At 37.9% G+C, this 24,767-nt stretch overlaps 1 protein-coding gene across 3 annotated transcripts in view; it reads left to right on the top strand.

Annotated features, from left to right (window-relative positions):
- Positions 1-24,767, top strand: part of AK5 (adenylate kinase 5) — a 238,674-nt gene that overhangs the window by 10,229 nt on the left and 203,678 nt on the right. For 2 of the 3 annotated variants that reach the window (XM_078072886.1, XM_078072885.1), the window contains exons 3-5: positions 999-1,166; positions 5,753-5,922; positions 6,025-6,138. In XM_078072886.1, the coding sequence (XP_077929012.1) occupies positions 999-1,166; positions 5,753-5,922; positions 6,025-6,138 (452 nt within the window). The remainder of the gene's footprint in view (positions 1-998; positions 1,167-5,752; positions 5,923-6,024; positions 6,139-24,767) is intronic. The other variant, XM_078072887.1, reaches the window with a different exon arrangement.

Raw genomic sequence — 24,767 nt, 5'->3', positions numbered from 1 at the left:
CATTTGGGATATGTTTTGGAGATAACATCTATGGCAGTAGATGTGAAGAGTGAGGGAAGAAAGTAATTGAGGATAATGCCTAGAGTTTTGCCCTGTGTTGGGTGAAGCAATTCAATTTCAGGCAAAACAGGATACTGTTGTCAGTGCCTTTCCTATCATAAACCCTTCCCAGAATTTTCTAAAGAATATCCACTATCATTGCAGACTACTCTACTCCTTTCGTGGAACTAAAGTGAGTCCAGCGGGTTAGTAGTCAATATCCTCATTTATTTATAGCATGAGAAATTCTACCAGATCAACACCCCAGAAAGAGATATAAGCATGATGCCATGCTAAAATCCAGTAGTCCCCATAGTTAAATCCCTCATGGAAAGCCAAGTGGCCTCCTGTTTCTTTTATGCAGGTGCCTTTTGGGTCATTAGGGCTTCTCTGGGCCCCCCAGAATAGTGACACAGAGGGTGAGGAAGGAAGGAGCCATGAACTACAGGAACCATGGCTGAGCCTTGAACAACACGGGAGTTAGCAGCTGCATAAGGTTGTGAAAGTTGTGAGCTTGTATACTACATAACTCTAGGGAGCACCATTTGCAGAGATCAGGATATATACAAACTGCAAGCAAGATTAGGCAGTACTTAAGAAGGTTCCTCTGAACAGGGGTTGGCAAACTATAACCCATGACCTGGGTCTGATTCTTTACCTGTTTTTATAAATAAAGTTTTATTGTAACACAAGCTCATCCATTTGTTTTTATATTGTCTATGACCGCTTTCCTGCTACCATGGCCAAGTTGAGTATGAGACTGTTAGAAGTTCAAAATATTGAATGTCTGGCCCTTTAAGAAAAAGTTTGCATACCACTTACAGGATTGGGTCTTCTTCCAGTTGAAAAAAACGAAACTCATTTAGTTTGAAAAATTTCCTCTACTAATGGGCTAAGTACAAAAAATGTTTTATTATGCTTTATTTTTCCCGTTTCAAAGTTATCTTACTCTTTTGCAGTAATGCCTGAAAATTCAAACTTTCCATATCGGCGGTATGATCGGCTCCCTCCAATCCATCAATTCTCCATAGAAAGTGATACGGACCTCTCTGAGACTGCAGAGTTAATTGAGGAGTATGAGGTTTTTGATCCTACTAGACCTCGACCAAAAATCATTCTTGTCATAGGTATGAGGACAGAAAGCAAAATTCTTATGCTATTGCTATAGAGATTATGTTAATTATATGTATTTGCAAATACTAAGTTGGGTAATGACAAATAGAAACAAAAGTTCAAGAGACAGTAGATAGAAGTATTTTTAGCATAATTTTCAATAAAACAGAATTATTATAATTATATAATCTAATGCCTATTGCACTTTTATAGAATCTCATTACAATGTGCTAGAAATTCTCTATAATGAATTGGAAGTATTAATCTCCTCAAGATTTATTGTCCTATGGTTTTATCTGTTTAACTTTTAACAAGATAACTGAATCCATTAGAAGTTTTCTAAACATAGTATTTTTTTTGTTTTTTTTATTATGTTTTGTTAATCACCATACATTACATCATTAGTTTTTGATGTAGTGTTCCATGATTCATCATTTGCGTAATAACACGCAGTGCTCCATGCAGAACGTGCCCTCTTTAATACCCATCATCAGGCTAACCCATCCTCCCACCCCCCTCCCCTCTAGAACCCTCAGTTTGTTTTTCAGAGTCCATCGTCTCTCATGGTTCATCTCCCCCTCTGGTTTCCCCCCCTTCGTTCTTCCCCTCCTGCTATCTTCTTCTTCTTCTTTTTTTTTTTTTAATAAACATGATATGTTTTTTTCTTTTTAACTCAGCAAATTGAATTTTTATTCACTATTAACTTTAGAGGGTAATAATAATAATAATAATAATAATATGTTGGTAACAACTCATATAAATGAAATCTTGCATATGGCAAACTGGCACCTAAAATAAAATCTAAGTTTTGATGTTTCAGACAGGCAAATCTAATAGAATAGTGTTTTACACAGCACATAACATCTAAGTATTAATCAAAATAATAATAAAAGTTACTTTTTAACATTGCTTACTATGAATGAGTATGAAATTACTAGTCTGATATCATTTCACAAGGAATGGATATGGAAAATGTTGGAAGTCTTTTGCAAAATGCATTTTTGACCATTCTTGCAAATTCTAACTTCCTCAAAATCTGTAAAAATCATGAGGAGACCTGTGAACATGCAATATGTCATCATTGTCTCACATTCCAGTTTCACTCAGCTTTCACAGAGATGACCAAAAGTGAAAATCGAGTGTGAAATGTTCAAAGCTCTTCTTGTCAGTAATGTTAACAGAGGGCAAAATGAATACAGCCCCCATGCAAATAAGTACTGTTTCCAGGAGATACAATGATGATGGCAACTAGGAAAAAAGCATGCAAATAAACACACCAAGCTATAACAAGAATTTAAGTTCACCAGAGTAGAAGGAGTGACATTGGTCCATCTCTCAGTGTAATGAAAATGAAATTGCAAATATATTTAACCCTGAATTGTTTAAAATAATATTGTAGGAAGAAAGTATAGAAACTCTCTTTCTAAAAGTCATTATTCTTACGACGTATGGTAGCCACCATTATGCCATAAATCTCTTACTGTTCTTGAAAATGGAATGTTGTCTGTGTATGCTTAAAAGTTTGAGGTCCTTACCTAGAGGATGAGGAAATGCTTTATTAAAACATAGAGCTACAGGTGAAGAATAATTGGAAATTATTTTGCTATTTTGTGATGAAATATTCTTTCAATTTTATTTTTCTTGTTGCTGTTACTAAAATTTTGGTGATTATTAATAGGATAAACAAATGGAGGCTTGTTTGTCCATGAAAAATGTGTAATACCAAAATGCTCTTGTGTAAAACAACACATACATGAATTTTTTGTGCACTGTGAATTTTATATGAAAATGACTAAAATATTTCAATAAACTAAGATCTTTGGAGAAGATGTAAATGCTTCAAATCTCCTCCGCTTCAAAGAACTCCACAGTTCTTTTTTACTCAGTAAAATCAACTGGCTTCCCAAGAGTGTGATTCTGGTTTTAGGCTTACACACTATAAAGTTTTATGTATTCCAGGAATGATGCAGAACCAATGAGTGTAAACAACTTCTAGATTTTAGAGGATTGAGATACGAGAAGAAAGGAAAAACCGAACTTTAGGTTATCTGAGAAAATTGGGGCAATTTTATGATTTTTGAGGAATTATAATTGTACCTGAAGCTTACAAATTTTATTGGTACCAGCCTAAAAAAGGAGTGGAGGAGGTACAGATACCCACATGGTATTACATTCAAATAAACAAAATTTCCTTTCTGATGATGCAGAATTTTTATTAAAGCCAGCCTTCTTGGCACAGACATGAATCTCTCTTATGTTAATTATAAAATCTAAGAGTTAGATGGATCCTAATATTTATAAGTATTAGAGATAAATAAATAGAGTAAGATTAAGCTCACTCTGGTTTCAGAGAGAGGAACATGAAATTAATTTGTTAATCAAACCCATCTAATAAATTAATGTTATTCTCTTCCACTGTGCTAATCATGTTTGTGTTGTCTGTTATTTGCTTCCATTAGTTGACAAAAATTTTTTTTCCCGAAGGTGCCATAACTTTCCTAGCATGCTTGATTTTTTGTTTAATTCAGTGGGATTTATAATCTCTTAGTTTGATGGTTTATGAGATAAAGTGTGGAAATACAGTTTATGAAAGATAACTTTCATTCTTCAAGGATCAAATCAGCTCAAATTTGATGGAGTTATTCATATAATTTTTTATTTCAAGCCAATCCATGAACTGCACCATAGGTTAATAGGCCAGAAACAGCCATTTAGAACCAAAACTTACTTTTTATTTGCAAAGTAATGAATTTAATCTAGTAGTAGTTCATAATGTTAAATCTGATAGGATAGGATTTAGAGTTTCTTAGAAAGAGAATGGTTAAAAATGCAAACAAATTCCTATCCTGATTTTAATAAAGCAGCAAAAAGGGGAAACCACATGTTATCAGGTGTATTACTTGGTATTGGGGTTAAATGATTCTCATAGATCTTAGACTTCTGTGCTTTAAAAATTTTATTTTTATTTATTAATTTTTTAAAGATTTATTTGAGAGGGAGAGACAGAAAGAGCAAGCAAGGAGCCTGAGGCGGGGCTCCATCCCAGGACCCTGAGATCATGACCTGAGCCAAAATCAAAAGTCAGACACTTAACCAACTGAGCCACCCAGATGCCCCTGCACTTTAAAATTTTTAAAGAGGAAATAAGCCCTGGCCAACTGTGTCTACTCATTCAGAACTCTTCTCAGAAAAAACAAACAAAACACCTGTCTTTCTTTTTTACCTATACCATTTGCAAAAAATAATTACTAAATAATTATATATAAAATGACTTCTACTCCCCCCAAAAGCTTGATATATTGAATTAGTAGGGAGAACATCAACTCACTTTTCTATTGAATTTTTTTTCAATATTACTTAATAAATTATAATTATTTTCAGTGAGTATTACCAAAACATTTCATTCCTTATTAGACATTAACCTTTAGAAATATTTTGTCTATAGTCAATAATTTATGCTTAAATACTTGAAAATATTTCATTTTGGTAATTACTAAGAAGTAACAAATCGGGGCACCTGGGTGGCTCAGTTGGTTAAGCCTCTGACTTCAGCTCGGGTCATGATCTCAGTGTCCTGCGATCTAGCCCAGAGTCATTGGGCTCCCTGCTCCGAGAGAAGTCTGCTTCGCCCTCTTATTCTCCTTCTATCCCTCCTTCTCCCCCTGCTCATGCTCTCTCTCTCCCATATAAGTACAGTCTTTAAAGAAAAAAAAAAAGTAACAAATCAAAATCAGACTGGGCTGATTGCTATGTGCTTTATTTAGAAATTTGTTCAGATTTTAGATTCTAGTTAGTCTAGGTTGTTTAGAAATATAAATTAAAATAATCCAATATGATTGGAAATAAAATCTGAGGCATATATTTTATAATTATTTTAGGACTTAAGCTTCTAAAAAGTAAATGGTAATTACCAACGATTAGTATTGAGTAAGGTTGCAAAATGTTGATTACTTCATACTAATATATTACAAAATTGAAATTATCATGAGCTCTATGAAACTGTTCTGCTTTAAGAACCTATTCCATTCACTCTGTATTCATTACATAAAACTTCTTTGGAATTTAAAGGAGATGAAGCAAGGAGACCCATGAACGGAGTTAAGAAAAAAAAAAAGATTTAAATAAACTGTCAATATTGATGTCCCTTTGGGTTTAAAAATAATAGTTACATTTCACCAAATTGCACATTAGCTCTTTGTTGGCATGGAACACATGTCTGTTATTTTGGTCACTGTCTCTTGTGTCCCATAGATTTTTCTTTGATTATAGAGGAAAAAACAATTAGGTTTTACAAAGAAGAACATGAAACAATTTCTTTCAACTGCATTGTCCAATTTTCTAAATTAGTTACTTACTAAAATAAGTAAAGGAAAAGATGTCTCTTTCATCTAATAAAGTTGATCGTCATTCTGTCCTTCCCTTGGCTAAGTCTACACTTGCTCTGCATTCAGAGTTAGCACCGAGAATAGCACGAGCGTGGAGTTGCCCACTCTGCTGTTGGTGATCTAGACTCTGCATCTCAAGGCAGGGGTAGTAGCTGTATAAAAAGGAGTTTCTTCTTGTATCAGAAGGTCACAATTTTGCCTATTTTAACTGATAGGTGGTCCAGGAAGTGGAAAGGGTACTCAAAGTTTGAAAATTGCAGAACGTTATGGATTCCAGTACATTTCGGTGGGAGAATTATTACGAAAGAAGATCCACAATACCAGCAGCAATAGGAAATGGAGTCTTATTGCCAAAATAATTACAACTGGAGAATTGGCCCCACAGGTACTGCTGTGTAATTTGCTTCTATTCTGCAAAGATTTTTATAGCAGTGGTGAGTGTAAGCTTAACTGTGTTTTTTCATCTTTTTTTTTTAATTTGTAAAAGGAAACGACAATTACAGAGATAAAACAGAAATTGATGCAAATACCTGATGAAGAAGGCATTGTTATCGATGGCTTTCCAAGAGATGTTGCCCAGGCTCTATCTTTTGAGGACCAAGTAAGAATGTCTCTATATTTTAAATGACCTATTTTTGCTTAAAACTTTGAGATTAAAAAAAAGATTTCTTGGAAGACTTGCTGTTGTTCTGGAAGAATTCTGGTCTGAAAACAGGAAAGTACATCAGTATGGATTAGCAGAAGGTCATTTCCTTGGCATGCACGCCTAAAAATTGGAGGCCATCTCTGCCAAAAAAAAATAAAAACTAATAATAGAATTCATGATTTTTATCTAAAAAATGCAAATCTCTCTGAATTTTTTTCAAAATACTTTACCTAAGATTATGTTTTTAATCTTTAATTACTTAAAACAAGCCTGTCCATACTGCCCAGCAATATAAAACACCACCCTGTACTTATATTGTTAACAAATTAGGAAGCCCTCTTAACTGGGGTGTAAAATACTAAACCACCTACCTGTAACAAGGTAGGGTTCAGGTAGCTGAAGTTTACTCAAATTTCAGTAGACTATGCATGCTCAACACCTAATATGTACATTTTGAAGGGAAATAAATCAATTAAAATATTTTGCATATCTATTGAATCTTTGAGAAGCAGGGTGACTGATTTTTCATGTAAAATTTTAATTACAAAAATAACACTGTGGTCATAAAAATTTTAAGTCCAGTGTAAAAAGTGAAAGTTCATTAATACCCTTATTGCATTCCACTGCCCTCCTCTCCTAAGAAATAGAAACACTGTTAAGCTGGTTATAGATCCTTCTAGGCTATTTTCTGTACATTAAACACACACACAGCCATGCATGTACATGTGTGCATGCTCATATACAAATGCATTTTTAATTTTTCATAGCTATTTCCAAACGATCCTCCAAAAAAGACTTTTCCAAGTTATAGTCCCATCAACATTGAATGAAGTATATTTCTCCAGATCCTTTCCAACCAGATAGAATTCATAGTTAAGATTTTTGCCAACCTGATAAGTAAGAAACAGTATTTCATCTTTTAAATGTACATTTCTTGAGTTACTACTAGAGTTAAGTACACTTTCAGATACTTTACTGATGATTTCTATTTCTTATGTAAATTATCTGCTTTCCTTTGCCTATTTTTTCTACGGACTTGTTTATCTTTTTCTTAGCTTTTAACATATTACAGATATGATATCAGAGAGAACAAAGTCAAATCAGCTGTAAATTTGTATGTCATATAAAAGAAGTCTGGGGTTAGGCCGTTCAAAGCCAGAAGTCGGCTTCATAAAGCCTCTCTGAATATTCAGGTTAACTGTTTGGGGACATCTGTTGTGCTGGAATGTCTTTCTCCCCTCCTCAGGTTTCTCTCTCCCGCAGTAGTCCGGAACCTTCCATGCTTTCTCAGTTTAAGGACTTGGTTCTAATTGCTCAGGCCTTGACGAGAGAAAAACTAGAAAAATCAATTTGTTGTTGTTGCCTCACCCGATGTTGCTGTTGAAAATGGGTACTATGGCAGTTGTTTCATGTGAGTCTTGGCTATTAGTGGAGGCCCAAGAGAGCCAAGGCAGGCATCCCCACTCAAACCCAGTCCCCCCTATGTATTGAATAACATGCATTTGGTGGGCACAAGCAGCAGGAGCTTCTTGATTTTTCTTCTCTCTTGCCTTTCGAACATGCTGTGAGTCTCTTTCTTCTCCCCTGAATAATAACTCAGGTAGATCTCTTAGCTTTCCTGGTCACTTTAAAATATTAACAGACAGGGGCTCCTGGGTGGCTCAGTCGGTTAAGGGTCCAACTCTTGATTTCAGCTCAGGTCATGATCTCAGGGTCGTGGGATGGAGCCCCAGGTCGGACTCTGTGCTCAGTGGGGAGTCTGCTTGAGATTCTTTCCCCCTCCCTCTCCTTCTGCCCCTCTGCCCCTCCCCCCTCTCTTAAATAAAAAAATAAATGAATCTTTCAAATAGTAACAGATAGTTTCACTTTCCGGTAATAAAAAGCCCAGTCCACAATTATATCTCAATAAAGCTGGGGAAAATTTTTTTCATTAAAAAAAAAAGTCCAATAGGGCGCCTGGGTGGCTCAGTTGGTTAAGCGACTGCCTTCGGCTCAGGTCATGATCCTGGAGTCCCGGGATCGAGTCCCGCATCGGGCTCCCTGCTTGGCAGGGAGTCTGCTTCTCCCTCTGACCCTCCTCCCTCTCATGCTCTCTGTCTCTCATTCTCTCTCTCAAATAAATAAATAAAATCTTTAAAAAAAAAAAAAAAGTCCAATATGAAATGAAAACTTCAGTTTTCCATTCAGTTTAACATGTCTTCTTGGACCTGGTTCAGCCTCAGGAATCCAAAGTGATGTCTCGGACTCCTGAAATTCTTCCTCACGTGACTTACAGTGGGGCAGGTAGTGGGGAAGGGGTAGGAAACGTGTAGCTCTCTGCCAACTCTCTGGATGTCTGACCAATCTCCATTTTCTCTTACAAAGCCTGGACATGGGTGATGGGCCAGGGGTCATAATACTGGTTGGGGACACCTGTTAACAAGTTCTATAAAATGGTCTGGTATCTCTCTGTAAGACATGCAGTCACTTGCATTTGCTGTTCTCAGCCGTTCGTCCGAGGCTGGAAAAGTCCAATCTAACATCTTTCTTAGGCTGGCGTTGTAACGGCCTAGAGGTTCTTGGCCACTGCAAGCAGAGCGATTGTGCTGAGGTTGATGCCACCACAGCTGAGCTCCCAGCGTTCAGAGGGTGCAGAGGCAAAGCTGAAGTGTTTATGTAAAGCAAAGCGTTAGGGTCAGCCCTGATTACTCCGTACCCTGTGTAGGCTTAAGCTCTTGTGGTGTCTGTTTTTCTGGTACCATTCCTGACACCAAATGGGTGAGGGTTTTCCCTACCAATTCTCCAGTCCTCAACACAAACAAGATGTCTGATCATTGCATTCAATTCTAACACTAACTATCCGAGTTAGTATGGACCCTACCGGTTATGGGTTCAGTCCCACAAGACTGCCCCCACAGTCTTGAGGTCAGTCACAAGTTCCAGGGGCCACCTGTATCTCTGTCCAATCACCTACAAATTCTGGGGTTCCCACAACACCCTCTTCAGTTTCGATAATTTGCTAGAATGACTCACAGAACTCAAGAAAATGCTTTACTTACATTTAGGGGATTATGACAAAGGTACAACTCAGAAATAGCCAAATGGAAGAGATGCGTAGGGCACAGTGTGGGATTGGGAATGCAGAGCTTCCATGTTCTCTCTGGGTGCACCACCCTCCCAGCACTTAAGCATGCTTACCAACCCAAAAGCTCTCCAAACATCACTGCTGAGTTTTTCTAACCCAATCTCTCTCCTTCTTCCTGGAGACCAGGGAGCGGGGCTGAAAGTTCCCACCTTCTAATCTCATGTTTGGTCTCTCTGCCAACAAGCTCCAAGAGTTTGACATTATTTCAGGCCCCACCTAAGTCACTTCACTAGCTTAGACTGAGGTATGGTCAGAAGGTGTGCATTATGAACAACAGAAGACAGTCCTATCACTCAGATAATTCTGAAGGTTTTAAAAGCTCTGTGCCAGGAATCAGGGACAAAAACTAAATATATATTTTTCATTATACCACAACTCCACAAGGTTTTTCTTTAATTAGCTCTTTTGTGTGTGCCTGTGGACCCATATATACATGCATGCAGAAATTTTCCCCAAGACTTCCTCACAGGTCCAGGGCGTAAGAAGAGATGGATTTCTTATATCGGCCATATACTACTGATGGTCTTACCTAGCACTTAAGTGTCTTATAGGACAAAGAAGTGTATTTTTTTCTATTAGGGAATAGTATCATTGTGAAGTGCAGATTGACTAGACAGCTTTTCTCCTTGAGGTCATTTAGGGACCATGATTCCTTCCACGTTGTTGTTCTGCCATCTCCTGGGATGCTCTCCTCATCTGTAGGGTCAAAGAAGGGTTGCTACCACATATGGCTCCAGCTGGCACATAAGGGGAAGAGAACATAAACCTCTGAAGGTCTGAAGTCCCAGATCTGGATAGTGCTCACATAGCAATTTTAAAAATTTAGTCATGTTGTAATTGTGAGGCAGGCTGGGAAGTATAATCCAGCTGGGTGGCCAGGTGCCTGCCTACAGTTCTGTAACTATGGAAGGAACTGGCTTTCTGAAAAGTTCTTCTTGTCCATTATCCTGCATGGTCACATCAAAGTATTGTGTTGGGAGACTATGCCTTCTTTGGGAGCTGTTCTTAATTTGAAAAACAAAAAACAAAAACAAGGTTTTTCTGGCTAGGCTTATGGTTGCTTTGGTAAAACCATTTCCTCAAAAATTTGGTAAGTGTCTGCTGTTTTTGCTTCCAGTTAGTTCCATGTGTTGGTAATTACACCCAAGTTCTTTTCTAGATATAGATATTAAGCTGCTTTCTTTCTTTGTTTTCTCATTTTGATGGTAGTTACTTTGAGGCCATATAAAAAACAGGCAGCATTCTTAATCTGGGTTTTGCCTCAGGGCTGGGTCCCTTTTTTTGGAAAGCTGGGGAGAGTGTTAACAAGAGTCCTTTGAACAAGAAGAACTTTTCAGAAAGCCAAGGGCTTCAGAAGACAATTGAGAACAAGGAGTTGAAATCACTCTACTGCTAGGGAAAGGATTTGTTATTTGCTATGGTTCAGTGACTACCACATATATTGCCAAAATTCCCTTTTATGAACAGGAGCCTTTATTTCACTTCTCCTGGTCTTGTTCCTCCACTATTTATTGGTGGCAGGATGGGAAGACAATGTGATGTTCAGTTTGTAGGTGGTTGAAGAGTCTAATCTGGACTTAATGGAGAGAACTTACATGAAGTAGAGATTCTTGACTTTTGATCTAATGATGGCACTCTGGGTGTTTTCCTTGGGGGTGAGTGAGTACGTTTGGAAAGCTGGGGAGAGTGTTAACAAGAGTCTTCTTCTCTTTGGAGGTATAGAAGCAGTTGATTTTTTCAACCTGGTAAGTCTTAAGTTACTGGACACTTTCTTTTCTCTTTATCTGTTTACAAATTGGTCAGTTCTTTCTCAGGTTTATCTATTTCTTGTTGTATGTTGCTAAATGCAATAGAGAACAGTCAACACATATGATCATTCTAGCTCTTTCTGGTCATTTCTTCTCTAGCTGTGGGCTCCATAGGAACATGGTCTACCTTCCAAGTTACCACAAGTAATAGTTGTACCAAATACTTGGCAGTGGCAGATCAAGTGTTATTAATTTTCCAGCCTAAAATTTCTTTCTCTTACTGTCCAAGCGAATCAACGCCACATACGGTCGTTAGTTTGATATAGTAGTGCCCCACTTATATGACTATTGTCTCTATTATTTAGAGTAAATCCAGGATGCTGTAATAAAAAGGCACAATGACACAGTGACATAACACAGAAACTTATTTCTCTTGTATGTAACAGCTGCACCGTGAATGAGGGCAGAGAACCTTCAGCCCGTACAGTCATTCAGAGATGCAGGTCATTGTTCCTCGAACTCCTAGGGCAATGGTTCTCAATTTTTTTTTGGTCACAAGACCCTTTTACACTTTTAAAAATTATTAAAGACCTCAAAAAGCTTTCATTACATGGACTATATCTATTGATATCATATGAGAAATAAAAACAGAAATTTAAAAATATTAAGTCATTTTAAAATAACAATAAATCCATGCAGGTTAACATAAATAACACATTTTTATGAAAAGTAACCGTATTTTCCAAAACAACAACAAAATAGTGATAAGAGAAACATTACATTTTGCAAATCCCTTTAATTTCTAACTTAGTAAAAGACAGCTGGATTCTTAGGTCTGCTTTTGCATTCCAACTGCTGTGATATCACACTTCATGTAGACACTGGAAAACTCCATTGTGCGTTTGTGAGAGAATGAAGGTGAAAAAGGCATGTAATTTGTTAGTATAAAAATAGCTTTGAGGGCGCCTGGGTGGCTCAGTTGGTTAAGCGACTGCCTTCGGCTCAGGTCATGATCCTGGAGTCCCGGGATCGAGTCCCGCATCGGGCTCCCTGCTCGGCAGGGAGTCTGCTTCTCCTTCTGACCCTCCTCCCTCTCATGCTCTCTGTCTCTCATTCTCTCTCTCTCAAATAAATAAATAAAATCTTTAAAAAAAAAAAAAATAAATAAAAAATAAAAAATAAAAAATAAAAATAGCTTTGAAAAAAAAATAGCTTTGACCTGTGGCCTCCCTGAAAGGGTCTCAGCAGTCTCCAGGGGTCTCAAGAGCTCACTTGGAGAACCCTGGGACATGTTTGACATTTGCATGGTGAAAGTGAGGTCAGCCATGCCATGCCCCAAGGCCAGCTTCCACCTGGTTGGAAGGGGACAAAAGTGCAGAAGGCATGTGCTCACCTTCTTAAGTCCCAGACCCCAAGGTGCGCGCATTAGTCTTCACAGTACATTGATGAGAACTGAAGTCACATGGCTACATCCTAACTTCAAGGGCCACTGGACAATGGAGTCACGTATTCAGGCATGACCTGCCTACAGAACTGTTATTATGGAAGATGGGAAAACAGATTTTGAGAGACAGCCAGCAGTTTCCACCACAAGCAGCATGCTTTCTTTCCCACCCTTACTTCTCAGCCTAACAGCTGAGCTCTCCCAGCCCTTGGCCTGCCATTGCAGGGGGCGGAGAGGAGATGGAGACACTCCTTACTGCCAGAGCGTAGCCCTGGTCTCCTCCTTGCATTTGGTGGTAGGTCCTTACTATCTGAAAAATTTCTTCTCACCTTCCACCTGATTGTTGAAAAGAAATAACAAATAGACACGGGTGTGCTTTGTCTCTTTATATTTTTCTGCATCAATATCATGGTTTCAATCAAAGAACTCTAAGTTATATCGTGATGCTTGAAGGACAATCTCTTCCCTTTGTTTTTTTAGTTGGCTGTGCCTATATATTTACTCTTCTTTATGAATTTCAGAATCAATTTGTCAGACACATAAAAAAAACTGTTGAGATTTTATTTACATTTCAGTATAGATCATATTATATATAGATTAATTTTCAGAGAACTGACATCTTCCCATCCATGAACATTGCCCTATCATTTCATTTACTCAGGTCTTGGTTTACGTTCCTCAGTAAGTAAAGTTTTATAGTTTTCCGTAGGAAAGACTTGTACAATTTTTGTTGGTTTTGTTCCTGGTTTGCTGCTATTACAAATAAGCTACTTTTTTCCTAACCAATTCTCAATTGATCTTTGTGGAATTTTTGTGTTAGTGTGTCTGTCTGTCTCTCCCCCCCCAGGTAGGCTTCTGTTCTGTCCTTAGGGCAGAGCAGTCTCATTCATGCTGTAAAATTCCTTCCATTCTTTTTATTTTCCCACCACTCCCACTCTCATGACCCCCACACCTGCCCTGCTACCTTAATATATTTCTTTACTACATTGGGTTCTAGTCAGTGTTCGTTGATGGGAAGTGGAAGACAGATGTTAGTGTCATGAATATCCAGAAAAGGAAGGACTCAGGTGATTGCTTCAAAAGTGATCTTGAGTTCCATCTCTCAGACCCTCATCTAATTCAGTGGAGTTGCTTATAATGTCAATGGACTACAGTGGGTTTTGACTCTCCTTTTCTATGTGCTTTTGGCTGATTTACCAACCCTCTCGAGGCCTCAGTGTTTTCCTTTGAAGAATGAGTATAATAAGATCACACAGGGTTATTGTAAAGATTAAATACAATCATGTACCTATAGTCCTTAGCACAATGTGTGGCTCATAGTGACTGCTTAACAAAAGGAAGTGGTTATTACGATTAGACATGTTGAGGATAAATACTCCATAGATTTGTACAACGGAAGGGCCTTCAATAGCTCTCCCTTCCTGTTTGTCAGAAGCTTTGAAAGTAAAAGGACCTTCAGGTTCCTTCTAGGGGAACCTTCAGATTGATGATACAGCCCTCAGAGGCCACCTTGAGGTGTTAAGGCAGCCCAGAACAGCTCTGCTTTTATTTTATGTTCTGAGGTTCCAGGCAAAACTCTGTTGAAAGAAATTTTTCTTGTGCTAAAAATGGCTAGAACCACTTCAGTGATCTGTCAGCTAGAGTCTGGGGACATTCACACTGTGGGGCAGAAACACTTGGAAGCCCACTGATGAGTAGGGGTGTTCTCAGTACGCATCTTGGCTTTCCAGATTTCAGCCAAGCCAGTGTCCCCCTCCCCCACCCCATTCTATGTACCCTCTTTTGATTTCATCCATTTTTCCTGCTAGTTTCTCCTTTCTTGGGAGTGGTCCCACAGAGATGCCTCCTTTCCTTTCCTAGCTAGGCTTGTGCATCCACATCCACGCAGTTTTCACGTGGGGAGTGTTTCGGTGCCTCTGGTGGCTTTGTTGGGGACCTGTGCAGAATTTCTTTGATGATAATGCTGGTTGATTTTCTTCCGAGTATAATAAATATATATATATATATAATGTATGCTTCTGTGAGCCAAATGTCCCAAAGATCCGGACATTTACTTTCTATTGTATTTATTGATACCATTTGGTGTTCAGCTAGCCTGATTTTTCCATTGTTTCTATATTTTTTATTTTGTTTTTGGTGCAAGCAAAGTATATTGTCTCTAGAAACTTGCATTTGAATATACGTATTTTATAATGGATTCTTATTGTGTTATCACTTTACTCCCCAACCTTAGCTGTTGTTACTCCACTTTACAGATAAGGAAACCGAAGCTCTGACAAGTTAAGTAACTTGCCTAAGGCCACCAGCAGGCAGACAGAGCTAGGATTCCCAAGGAGAGGATACAGATATTTAGACCACCAGCTTTCTGGAATCTTGAGGTCACAAACTCAGACTGAATGTGGGCATCAGACCTTTTTTTTTTTTTACATTTTTTAATTTTATTTTATTATTTTTTAAATGTGTGCTAAATTCTAAAATTAGGAGATTTCAGATTAAAAAGCAGATTTCTACCTTGGCTTGCAACGGTAGCGAGGTAGCAGCTCCCCGTTCACGCTGCCACACCTGAGTACTGCTGGGCTGTCATTAGACAGTGTAGGGGGTGTCTTGTTCATGGCCATCCCCCACGCCCGCCCCAGCTGGTATCTCACTGTTTCAGCCCCAGCCTGGCCCTTACAAGGCACTGGAGTCTGTACCCTGCAGTGCCCCTTGTCCTCCCCTTGTCTCCGCTGTGTCTGATTTTCATTATTGGTTTATCACAAAAAAATACCTCACAAAGATACATACACCCTATTCTGTAGGTGACGTGACTGTCTGACATAGTGGGGGCCACACTGTCCGTCTAAATATTAAATGTTAGGAAGCTTCATCTCTCTTACTTGTCAAATTTAACAAATTAAACAGAAGATCTAGTATTTCTTCCTGCCCTTTAGTTCATCATCTTGAGCCATCCTCCTGGAGTGCCCACAGCCTAGGAAAAGAACCATGGCCAAGGGGATGAAATATGTCTTGATTTGTAACACTCAGAGACCAACCGGGGATAACTTCAATAATCACGTGTAACACAAATTCAGAACTTGTTTAAATCAGCAGCTTACCATGGTTTGTTTTCTGGGGTGTGTTATTTGTGGTTTTGAGGTACGACAATCATAGTTGAGGTACTGATGCTTAGCAATAGCAGGCACAAGGCATTTTTCCTGGGTTATAGTGGAGTGGTCAAGCAGGGAAGGTAATGGAGAGAGCACTTGAAAGCCCCTCCAACCCAAGACACCTTCGCTTTCACCAGCACTTGGGAGTCTTTATTTTAAATAAAGCAATGGACCCAAGATTAGTCCTATAATCATGCCACTCTTACTCATGCGCTTTCCTTCAGGCTTCTTGAGCAAGGGAATTGTGCTTCTGAGGGTTGGGCCCATGAGTGCACACAACCCTTATGAATTCCACCTATCATGCGCTTTGGGATCAGAGAAGGTGAGACTGGCTGGAGCAGGTGTATATAACTATGTGAAATTTTTTTCTTTTTCTAGTTATGATTTCCTCTAGGATCTATAATTTAGCCTCAACTCTGCCATCTAAGAGGAACCTAAAAATAGAGTTAAGCTCTGAGTTTGAATGAGTGAAATTGGATATATGAGACATTCTCAACTAGATAAATAGAGGTTTTAAAAATAAATAAATAAATAAGCAAACAACCAAACACTTAGAGATAAAAGAAAACCTAACCTCAAAGGGCTGTCATCCTACTTGCATAGTGAATTGATTTGACAGACATAATTTGATTTGCTGTTCCTAAGGGAGACAAATTTGATTTGCTCCTAAGGGGGAGTGATTTAATTTTAATTACACAAATTTTTTCTAAGCATTAGCACTTTTGTGCAAAATATTAGAGGAAATGTGGTTGTTTCCCCATGGAACTACTGACTTAGAAGTTTGCTTCTAATTATTTAATAATTTGGTTTTGAAATTGAGAATATATTACTAGATGATTATTTATTTATTTATTTATTTATATTTTGATGAACTGTGACTATAAGACCAATCAAGGTAAAAAGGCTGCTGAGGTTTTTATAACTTCCTTATATAAAGAGAAAAGACAATTTCCAAATTTCATAGAAAGATAAAATCAAAGTCCTCTTTGACTTCGTCCTGTAAACTAGGTACTGTTGCTACATAAGACATCATCCAAAATTTATTTATTGGTTTAAAACGACAATATTTATAATTTCATATGCTTCTATGGATCAGGAAATCAAGAACTGCTCAGCAGGCTGGTTTTGACCCAAGATCTCTCATGACATGGTATTTAAATAGTGGTCAGAGTTAGGCTTCTTTACTCACATGTCCGATGCTTGGTTTGGGAAGACTCAACCAGCTGGGGCTGGAACAGCTGGACTTCCTCAAGCATCTCTTCCTTTCTCACCACATGGAGGTCCCAGGGTGGCTGGACCTCACAGCAGCTCAGGGCTCCAAAGGCATGTAACCCAGGAGAGCCAGAAGGAAGCCCGATTGCCTTTTCTAACCCACTTTCCAAAGCCATACATCACAGAAAACAGGAGAGGGGAATAAGAATACACAATTTTTTTTTTTTAATAGGGAGAGTGTCACAAAAAAACAAAACAAAACAAAACAAAAAAACTTGACATATTTTAAACCACCACGTCATGACACTCAGTAAAGAAAGACCCGTTCATTCTTCACTTTGTTCATATCTGTCTCTTCTCTTCAATTCCTTTCTTCCCAGCCTTTTCATGCCAGGTGCTCCCATCCACCTGCTTGGACTTTTAGAGTCCTCACTCTTCCACCTTCCTTGTCCTTATTCCCTCCACACCCAGTCTATCTTGTATCCTGTGGCCAGGTTAATCTTTCTAAAAGACCACTGCCATTAATTCATTCTTTTGGTTGAAAGTTTTTAATGCCAATTATTGTCCACAAGCACGTGACTCCCTAGAGGGTTTGTATCAGAGTCAGGTACATGCCTTGTTAAAAAATGTGGATTGTTCAGGCCCCTTCACAGAATTACTGAATTAAAATTTCTTGTACGTCGAACCCAAGGATGCGCAATTTAACAAGTTAAAAATCAAAGCTGATTCTTAAGCACATTAAAGCGCAGACTTCAACTTGATGTTTAATTGCACACAGCAGAGGTTCTCAGCTGTAGCGTGCGGCCATAGTTAGGGAACAAGCAGGCCATTGCTAACAACAGTAAAGTACTGACATTGAAGCACATCCACAGTTACCCCAATAATGTCATCTTCACTAGTCTTCACCCTTACTTTCTTGAGTGGGAGAGAAATTCCTCAGAATGGGAGCAGTTTCACATAAGATGTTTTCTCAATATTAATGTCATAAGGTTCTCGTGTCTCTGTGTAGATTCCCTATGCAGTCTGACCCGCACGGGGTTTGGGTTCCCACCATCCCTTCCATACATTTTGCCCTCACTCCCTTGCTATTTGTCTTTCCTTGATAGTCATTTTTTACTGCTTGTCAAATCTTACCTCCTTCTGGACAATTTCCCTGAGGATCCCAAGGCCTTGGAGATTTCTCTTTACTCTCAGCTTGTTCAGCAAAATCGGTAATTGTCTTTAAGATTTATATGGCACTTATCATATAGTACCTAAATTCTTAACTGTCAGTTCATCAGATTGCTGTGTTGGTCAGGTTCCAGCAGGAAAGATGTGCCACACTCAGATAGGCTACACGGAAGAGCGCTTGATAAAGGTGTGTGTAGGACCTGGGGAAACTAACTTTTGCAAGGCTGGTAAAAGTGGGATTTGTTACCCTCCCTAGGCCTGTAGATTCAAAAAGGGGGAGCAGTTGCTTGAATCCAGAAAAAGAATCAGACATATGATAAATGCTTCCTCATCGGAGCCTTGACCTTCCTTGAGGAGAGGTAGCCAGCCTCTGGTGACCCCCACAGGATGAGAGCCAAGGGAATAAATATCCAGACTTTCCTCTCCTCCCTTCGTCTGATCTTCTGCTGGTGTTCACCACTGAGCAGAACCAACTGGAAACTTGGGATCAAGGGACCCCATTGATTTGTTCCAGAAGAGCAATCACCCAGGGCACAGGGTTGGGGAGAGAATAGTGGAAGGGGGAGCTTCAGAGGCCTAAGGAAAATATACAGCACAAATACAAATTTGCTCAAGCGGGGAGTCTTGTAACTACTTTTGTCTTTCTCACAGCCCTACGATGTACTACGTACAGTAGTTATTCAGTAACTCTAGCCTCATTCTTTTATGCCAGCATGCGTTGGTTTCATTTCCCTGGAATGCTTGATAAGGATGAGTGACAAAAGGCTTTCCCAATGTTAACATTTTGCATTTTTTGCACAGTGATTCACTCAAACATAAACTATTGTATTTCCTTAATTTCCAGGCCCAATTCCCTTAATGTCTTTAATAGAAAAGGCCAGTTCCTTGAGAAAATGCAGATACACTTATAATTTGAGTCTCCTAAGTAATTACCAAAAATATAAATTCAAATTAAGCTAGCTGTCATATATTTTGGGAGCCCAAGATACTATTCTCAGATCCTACTAATTTAGCCTCACTGACTATAAGCACATTACATTCTGTGAAGAGTAAATATGGGCACAAGGGTGCCCTGTGTTATTTGAAAATAATATCAGAGATGCTGGATTTCTAAAATGAATAAACAGGGTAATTATTTACACTGAAAAGGACTCCGACCTTTTCAGAAAAATTCACCTGGGATTTCCATTATTTGGGTAGAAACAAACATACTTTATTTTTATGCGAGATAATGACATGGCCAGGTTGAAAATAAAGGACAGAGAAAGATATACCATGCAAATACTGAACATAAGAAAGCCGGAGTTGCTTGATCGTTATTAGATAAAGTAGACTTCAGGACAACAAGTATTGCCAAAGATGGAGAACAACATTTCCTAGTGATAAAAACGTCAATTCATCAGAACAACATAAAAATTTTAAATGTGTATATACCTAATAAATTTTCAAAATACGTGAATCAAACAATTGACAGAAGTAAAGGGAGAAATAGATAAACCTATACTCCTAGTTGGAAGTCTTAACAATCTTTTCTCAATCTTTGAAATAACTAGACAAAATATCTGCTAAGGACCTACATCTGAGAAATAATAAGCATATCTAGAACATAGTATCCAACAACTGCACAGTACACATTGTTTTCAAGTGCACATGGGACTTTCACTAAGATAAACCGTGTATTAGGCCATAACACAAATCTTAATAAATTGTAAAAGCTTGAAATGTTGTAGAGTTTGTTCTTTGGCAACAATGACCAAAAAAGCAGTTGACAACTGTCAACATCAATTCATTTAAAAACTCAGCAAATTGAGAATATAAAGTGAATTCTTTTAATCTGATATGAAAAGCCCATAGCTAATATCATTCTTAATAATGAAACATTGAGTGCTTTCTGCCTAAGATTGGGAACTGCAGAGGTGTCCATTCTTACCACTTCTATCGAACACTATACTGGATGTTCTAAATAATACATTAAGATAAGAAAAATAAATAAAAGACATAAATATGGAAAGGAAGAAGTAAAACTGCTCTTGTGGATAATATGATTGTTTACAAAAAAAATCCTAAGGAATCTATAAAATGACTACCCAAACTAATAAATCTAGCAAAGTCACAGAATACAGGGTCAATGTTCAAATCAATTTTAGTTCTATATATTAGCAACAAATTTCTATGTATTATGAAAATATAGGGTGAGCTACCTCTGGCTTATTGTTTAATTTCACTTCCCATGATAATTCCTTATTAAAATACTGACTTAGAAGGGTAACATCTTTTTAAATAACATTATTTGAATACATAGTCATTAGTACTTGTCTATAGATGAGGATGGGATAGAGGGTAAGATGCTTATGTTTGCATCAGAAAAGTGATAGTGACTAATGTTCTAATGTGATAAGTAGCCCTTGATTATTGCATTTAATCTGGTGTAGTCCTCAATTCTTTCTTTTTTTTTGCCCATGAGTCACGGCCAGAAAATAGCTTCCCATTCATGCTTGAAATAATGTCCTCCATGAGGCCATAGATTCATAGAAGCACAAATTTTAGAGGGTACTTTCTCCCGAATATCATAACTGATGGTCCCTACCTTTGGGGGTGGCTGAGTCATTACAGAGACAAACAAAACCAGGCAAAATTAGCATTTTCTCACTCAACTGACAGCAAAAGTACAGCTTTTACTACATGGAAAATTTCTTAGGATTTGTTTTTTAAAGCAATCTTTGAATCAAAGAAGTTTGGTAGCTACTGATCTCCTTTTATAAATGACAAAATTGAAGCCCAGAGAAGTTAAGTGAATGGCTACATTTCACAAATCTAGTTAATGTGAGAGCAGGAGTAAATAACTCAATCCCCTGAGCTAGAATAAACAGCCCACACTTCTATGTCCAGTGCTCTTTCCACCCAATTGTATTGTCTTCCTGAGCACTAAAAAAGGATGAGTCTAGTCCCAAAGGACTGGGATTGATCATCTAACCAAACCTTTCTGTAGTTAGATCCAAAAGGCATTTTGAACAGTAGACAGCATATGAAAATGAATTTTTATTTTCCCAAATGGTCTATTTTAAAGAGAAAGCACATCCAGTTTTACAAGTTCTGTTATATTTACTTCAAAATCATTGTTTGTCTTCATAGTCACCTCCTCATAACTGTTCTCCAAGCATGTCTAAGAATTTTATAAATAGTAACTCTTTGGTTCTTCTCTACTGAGTAAATGTATTTGTATTTAAGAAAATAATTTTGGGGATGCCTGGGTGGCTCAGTCAGTTGAGCGTCTGACTCTTTGGTTCAGCTCAGGTCATGATCTCAGTGTCGTGGGATTGAGCCCCGCGTTGGGCTTTATGCTCAGCGAAGAGTCTGCTTGTTCCTCTCCCTCTACCCCTCCCCCTGCTGGTGCACTTGCCCTCTCTCTCTTTCTCTCAAATAAATAAATAAAATCTTTAAAAAAGGAGAAAGAAAATAATTTTGAATTATATATGAAGAAAATCTCAAAAGTACCAATTGTTAAGCATTAGAACAAATTATTAGAGCCAACCGTTGACTTTTCTTGTCTAGAAATTTTTAGGAATTCTTTTTTTTTTTTTAAGATTTTATTTATTTATTTGAGAGAGAGAGAGAGAACACACGAGTTGGTGGGGGGAGCAGAAGAAGAAGCAGACTCCTGCTGAGCAGGGAGCCTGATGCAGGGCTCGATCCCAGGACCCCAAGATCATGACCTGAGGTGACGTTAGATGCTTAACTGACTGAGCCACCCAGGAGCCCCAGGAATTCTTTAATATTATTTTTGCGCACATTAAACACTTGGTATTTACTGAATGAATGAGTAAACGAATGAATGAATAATTAAATGGATAACGTTTTAAAATCTGTGGTGGGCCTTTCCATATCCATCGTTCTTTACTTTCTATTAAAATTTAATAATGAGCCTTCTGAAAATTCATTCAACTATGTTTTCCTTGAACTACCAAATATTCTAATAAATATTATTTTTAGGCAGTGTGTATGTATGTATCTATATGTATGTTAATATATACACAGTTAGAGATAGAAAAACAGATAGAAAAAAAGAAATACACACATACACACACACAGGAGAGAAATATTTGGAAAGGGTTTCCAGCTCAGATTTGTTTCTGCCCAAATCATTCATACATTTCAAAGCACTAAATTAATAATCTAAAAATACCCTGTTAGAATGATTATATTTCAGTGCTCTGGCTCCCTGTTCAAGCAGAAAGGCCAAGGTGAAGGCGGCTGCTACTGTGGCCAAAAGAGACTCGAAAGTCTGGCTTCAACTCCATGGCACCAGCACAATCTGAAAAGACCCAATCTTACAATAGCTATTGTCTTCTAGAGCCTTGGAAAATTACCCATTTACTAATTACCCATTTGCCATTGAAAACACTGAGTAGAACATGAAAAGTGGACATCAACAATTTTGGGAAATAACTTCATTGGTTTTAATAAAAAATCTCTTCTGTCCACCACTACTTAGCACTGAAAATCCAGTTGAGTCTGAGTGTGTGTGTGTGTGTTATGACTATAGAATGAGACTGAAACTAAATTTTCCCGTATGGCTTATGGAGCCACCTTGCTAACGTGTATAAACCAGTAGTAGTGAAAAGCCTTCAATGTGTGTAAAGATAATGGCTCTCTGGCCTACTATGCTGAGAAGGATTTTGGAGCTGAGTCCAGAGTGCTGTGATCCTTAGCAATAATGATTCTCTTCATATCCCCAATGGAAAGCCTTTCCACGATGGGCCATATCTGTGCTATATACAGACTGAAGTTTTTAACACTTTGACTTCCCATTCAAGATGTTCTAGAACCCTGAATCTACCTGTTACATCTTTATGGGAGAAAAACACAAGACCTATACCCTGGTCGTAGAAGTGGGGTTATATTTAAAGGAGCATGGGATGGGGTGGAGGTACCCACAGAGACTATTCCTGATTGTCAAAGAGAGTCCCAATTTCATGTATTCTGCTGGCCACTTCATTAGGTAGTCTCTGAGCTTAGTTTGCTACTCTGGATGTGATGATGGCTATCAGACCATCAACTTCTAAAATGAACCTTGAGTTCATCCCATTTTTATATCAGAGCAGTTCATAACTGGAGGCCAGATTATGAGCTACTTTTTTAAATACAAGATGCAACTATTATACCTCTGGTGCTTGGTAGCACTCAACTAAGTGAATGAGTGGGTGATAGAAGAATAATTTGATTATATCAGCAGGGTTTTTCATAGACCCATTATTGCCTACCAGAACATAGACTTGGATATAACTTCTTCATTCCTTCCTCTCCCCAAGTGTTTTTTCCAGTAAAATAAGAAAGAAAACATCCCATGTATTCATGGAGTATTCACATGGGCCACAAGTTTCCAGAGCTTCAGGCCCTCTTCTATGCCTCTGTTGTACCCTGCTGTGTGGCTTCCATTTTGGGACTGTATTCCAATACGATGGAATTTCCATACACTTTCACTGTGTTGAAATAACATTTTATGTGCTTGTTTCCACTTTAGATTGGGATATCCTTCGGACAGGGACCATGTCTTGTCCATTTTGCATCTCTTTAATCTAGTGTGGCAGTTGGCTCATAGTAGATGTTTAATTAATGTATGTTGAACAGAAGTGGACACCTGTAAATACATTTCCCAGTATTGTTAGAACTCTTATTTATCAGAAGATTTTCAAAAAAGAAAAGGAATGAAATAATAGTGGTCTAGTTTAACCACTTGTAGGTACATATTAAAATAATTAATAAATACTTGTGAGAAGAATGAAGGGATCTTCCCTAGTTGGTTCTCATACTTAGAATGTTCAAGAAAATCTTGAGAATAAGGTGTTCTACAGATATGGTCTCTAAATCTGGCTGGAATTTGTTTGGGTCTTACTTCGTTTCTCAAATGTTGTCTGAGAATATGAGTTTAAAGTATTTTTCTTCATTATCAATGTGAATGAGAAGAGTTATCCTAAGATAAACTAGGCAGAGAGATATAGTAATATCCAATGAATAGAGCAGGATACCATCACTCCTTCTCCAGCCACTAATAGCATAATAGTCTTTTCTGAATTTCCTTGGAGACAGTCTTTGTGTTTGAATGAATGCTAAGCAATCAATGTAGATAAGTGTGAAACAGAATTGTATTAAGCATGTGTCTTCTTCTGAAGTGTTAGCTTCTCTTAGCCATACAAATCAAAATAACTTACACCTAAGAAAATGATACCAGTTTTTCTTTAGAATGACTGAAGTTTTGAAAAAAGTATTTCCATCTAAACTTCAAATGGAAATCTCTAATAATGGCATTTCTTGGTGAATTATCAGTCTGTTTTCCATTCAGTAAGTCTTTGTATGGAGTATTAATGGATATATCACATAATTTCTTACCTATTTTATATTCTCATATACTAGTTAGCATTTAATATACCCTTGAATTTCATTTTCCTGCAGGAAATGCTTTTAAAAGATTTGGAAATGTGCTTCTTGGTAATGGAATTTCTAAACCACTTTTCTAAGACTTCCTTTGAATGAATGGTGGCAGTGTCTCAAGCATGAAATCCAGTTGTCTAGAATAGGTAGGTCAGGAAGAAACCACACTGTTCTTGCTTTTTTAAGATATACTTTATCTTACTTGATGCAAATAGAAATATATCCTATATTTAGCTTCAGTAATTTTTTTTGGAAAACTGATTGCTATGCGGCAGATCAGATAGGGATTTGGACCACATGATATTTAGGAG

This window comes from Halichoerus grypus, chromosome 5 (genome assembly GCF_964656455.1).
Source record: "Halichoerus grypus chromosome 5, mHalGry1.hap1.1, whole genome shotgun sequence".
Lineage (NCBI taxonomy): Eukaryota > Metazoa > Chordata > Mammalia > Carnivora > Phocidae > Halichoerus > Halichoerus grypus.
Note: the sequence above shows the minus strand (reverse complement) of the source record. Positions and strands in the feature narration are given on the sequence as shown.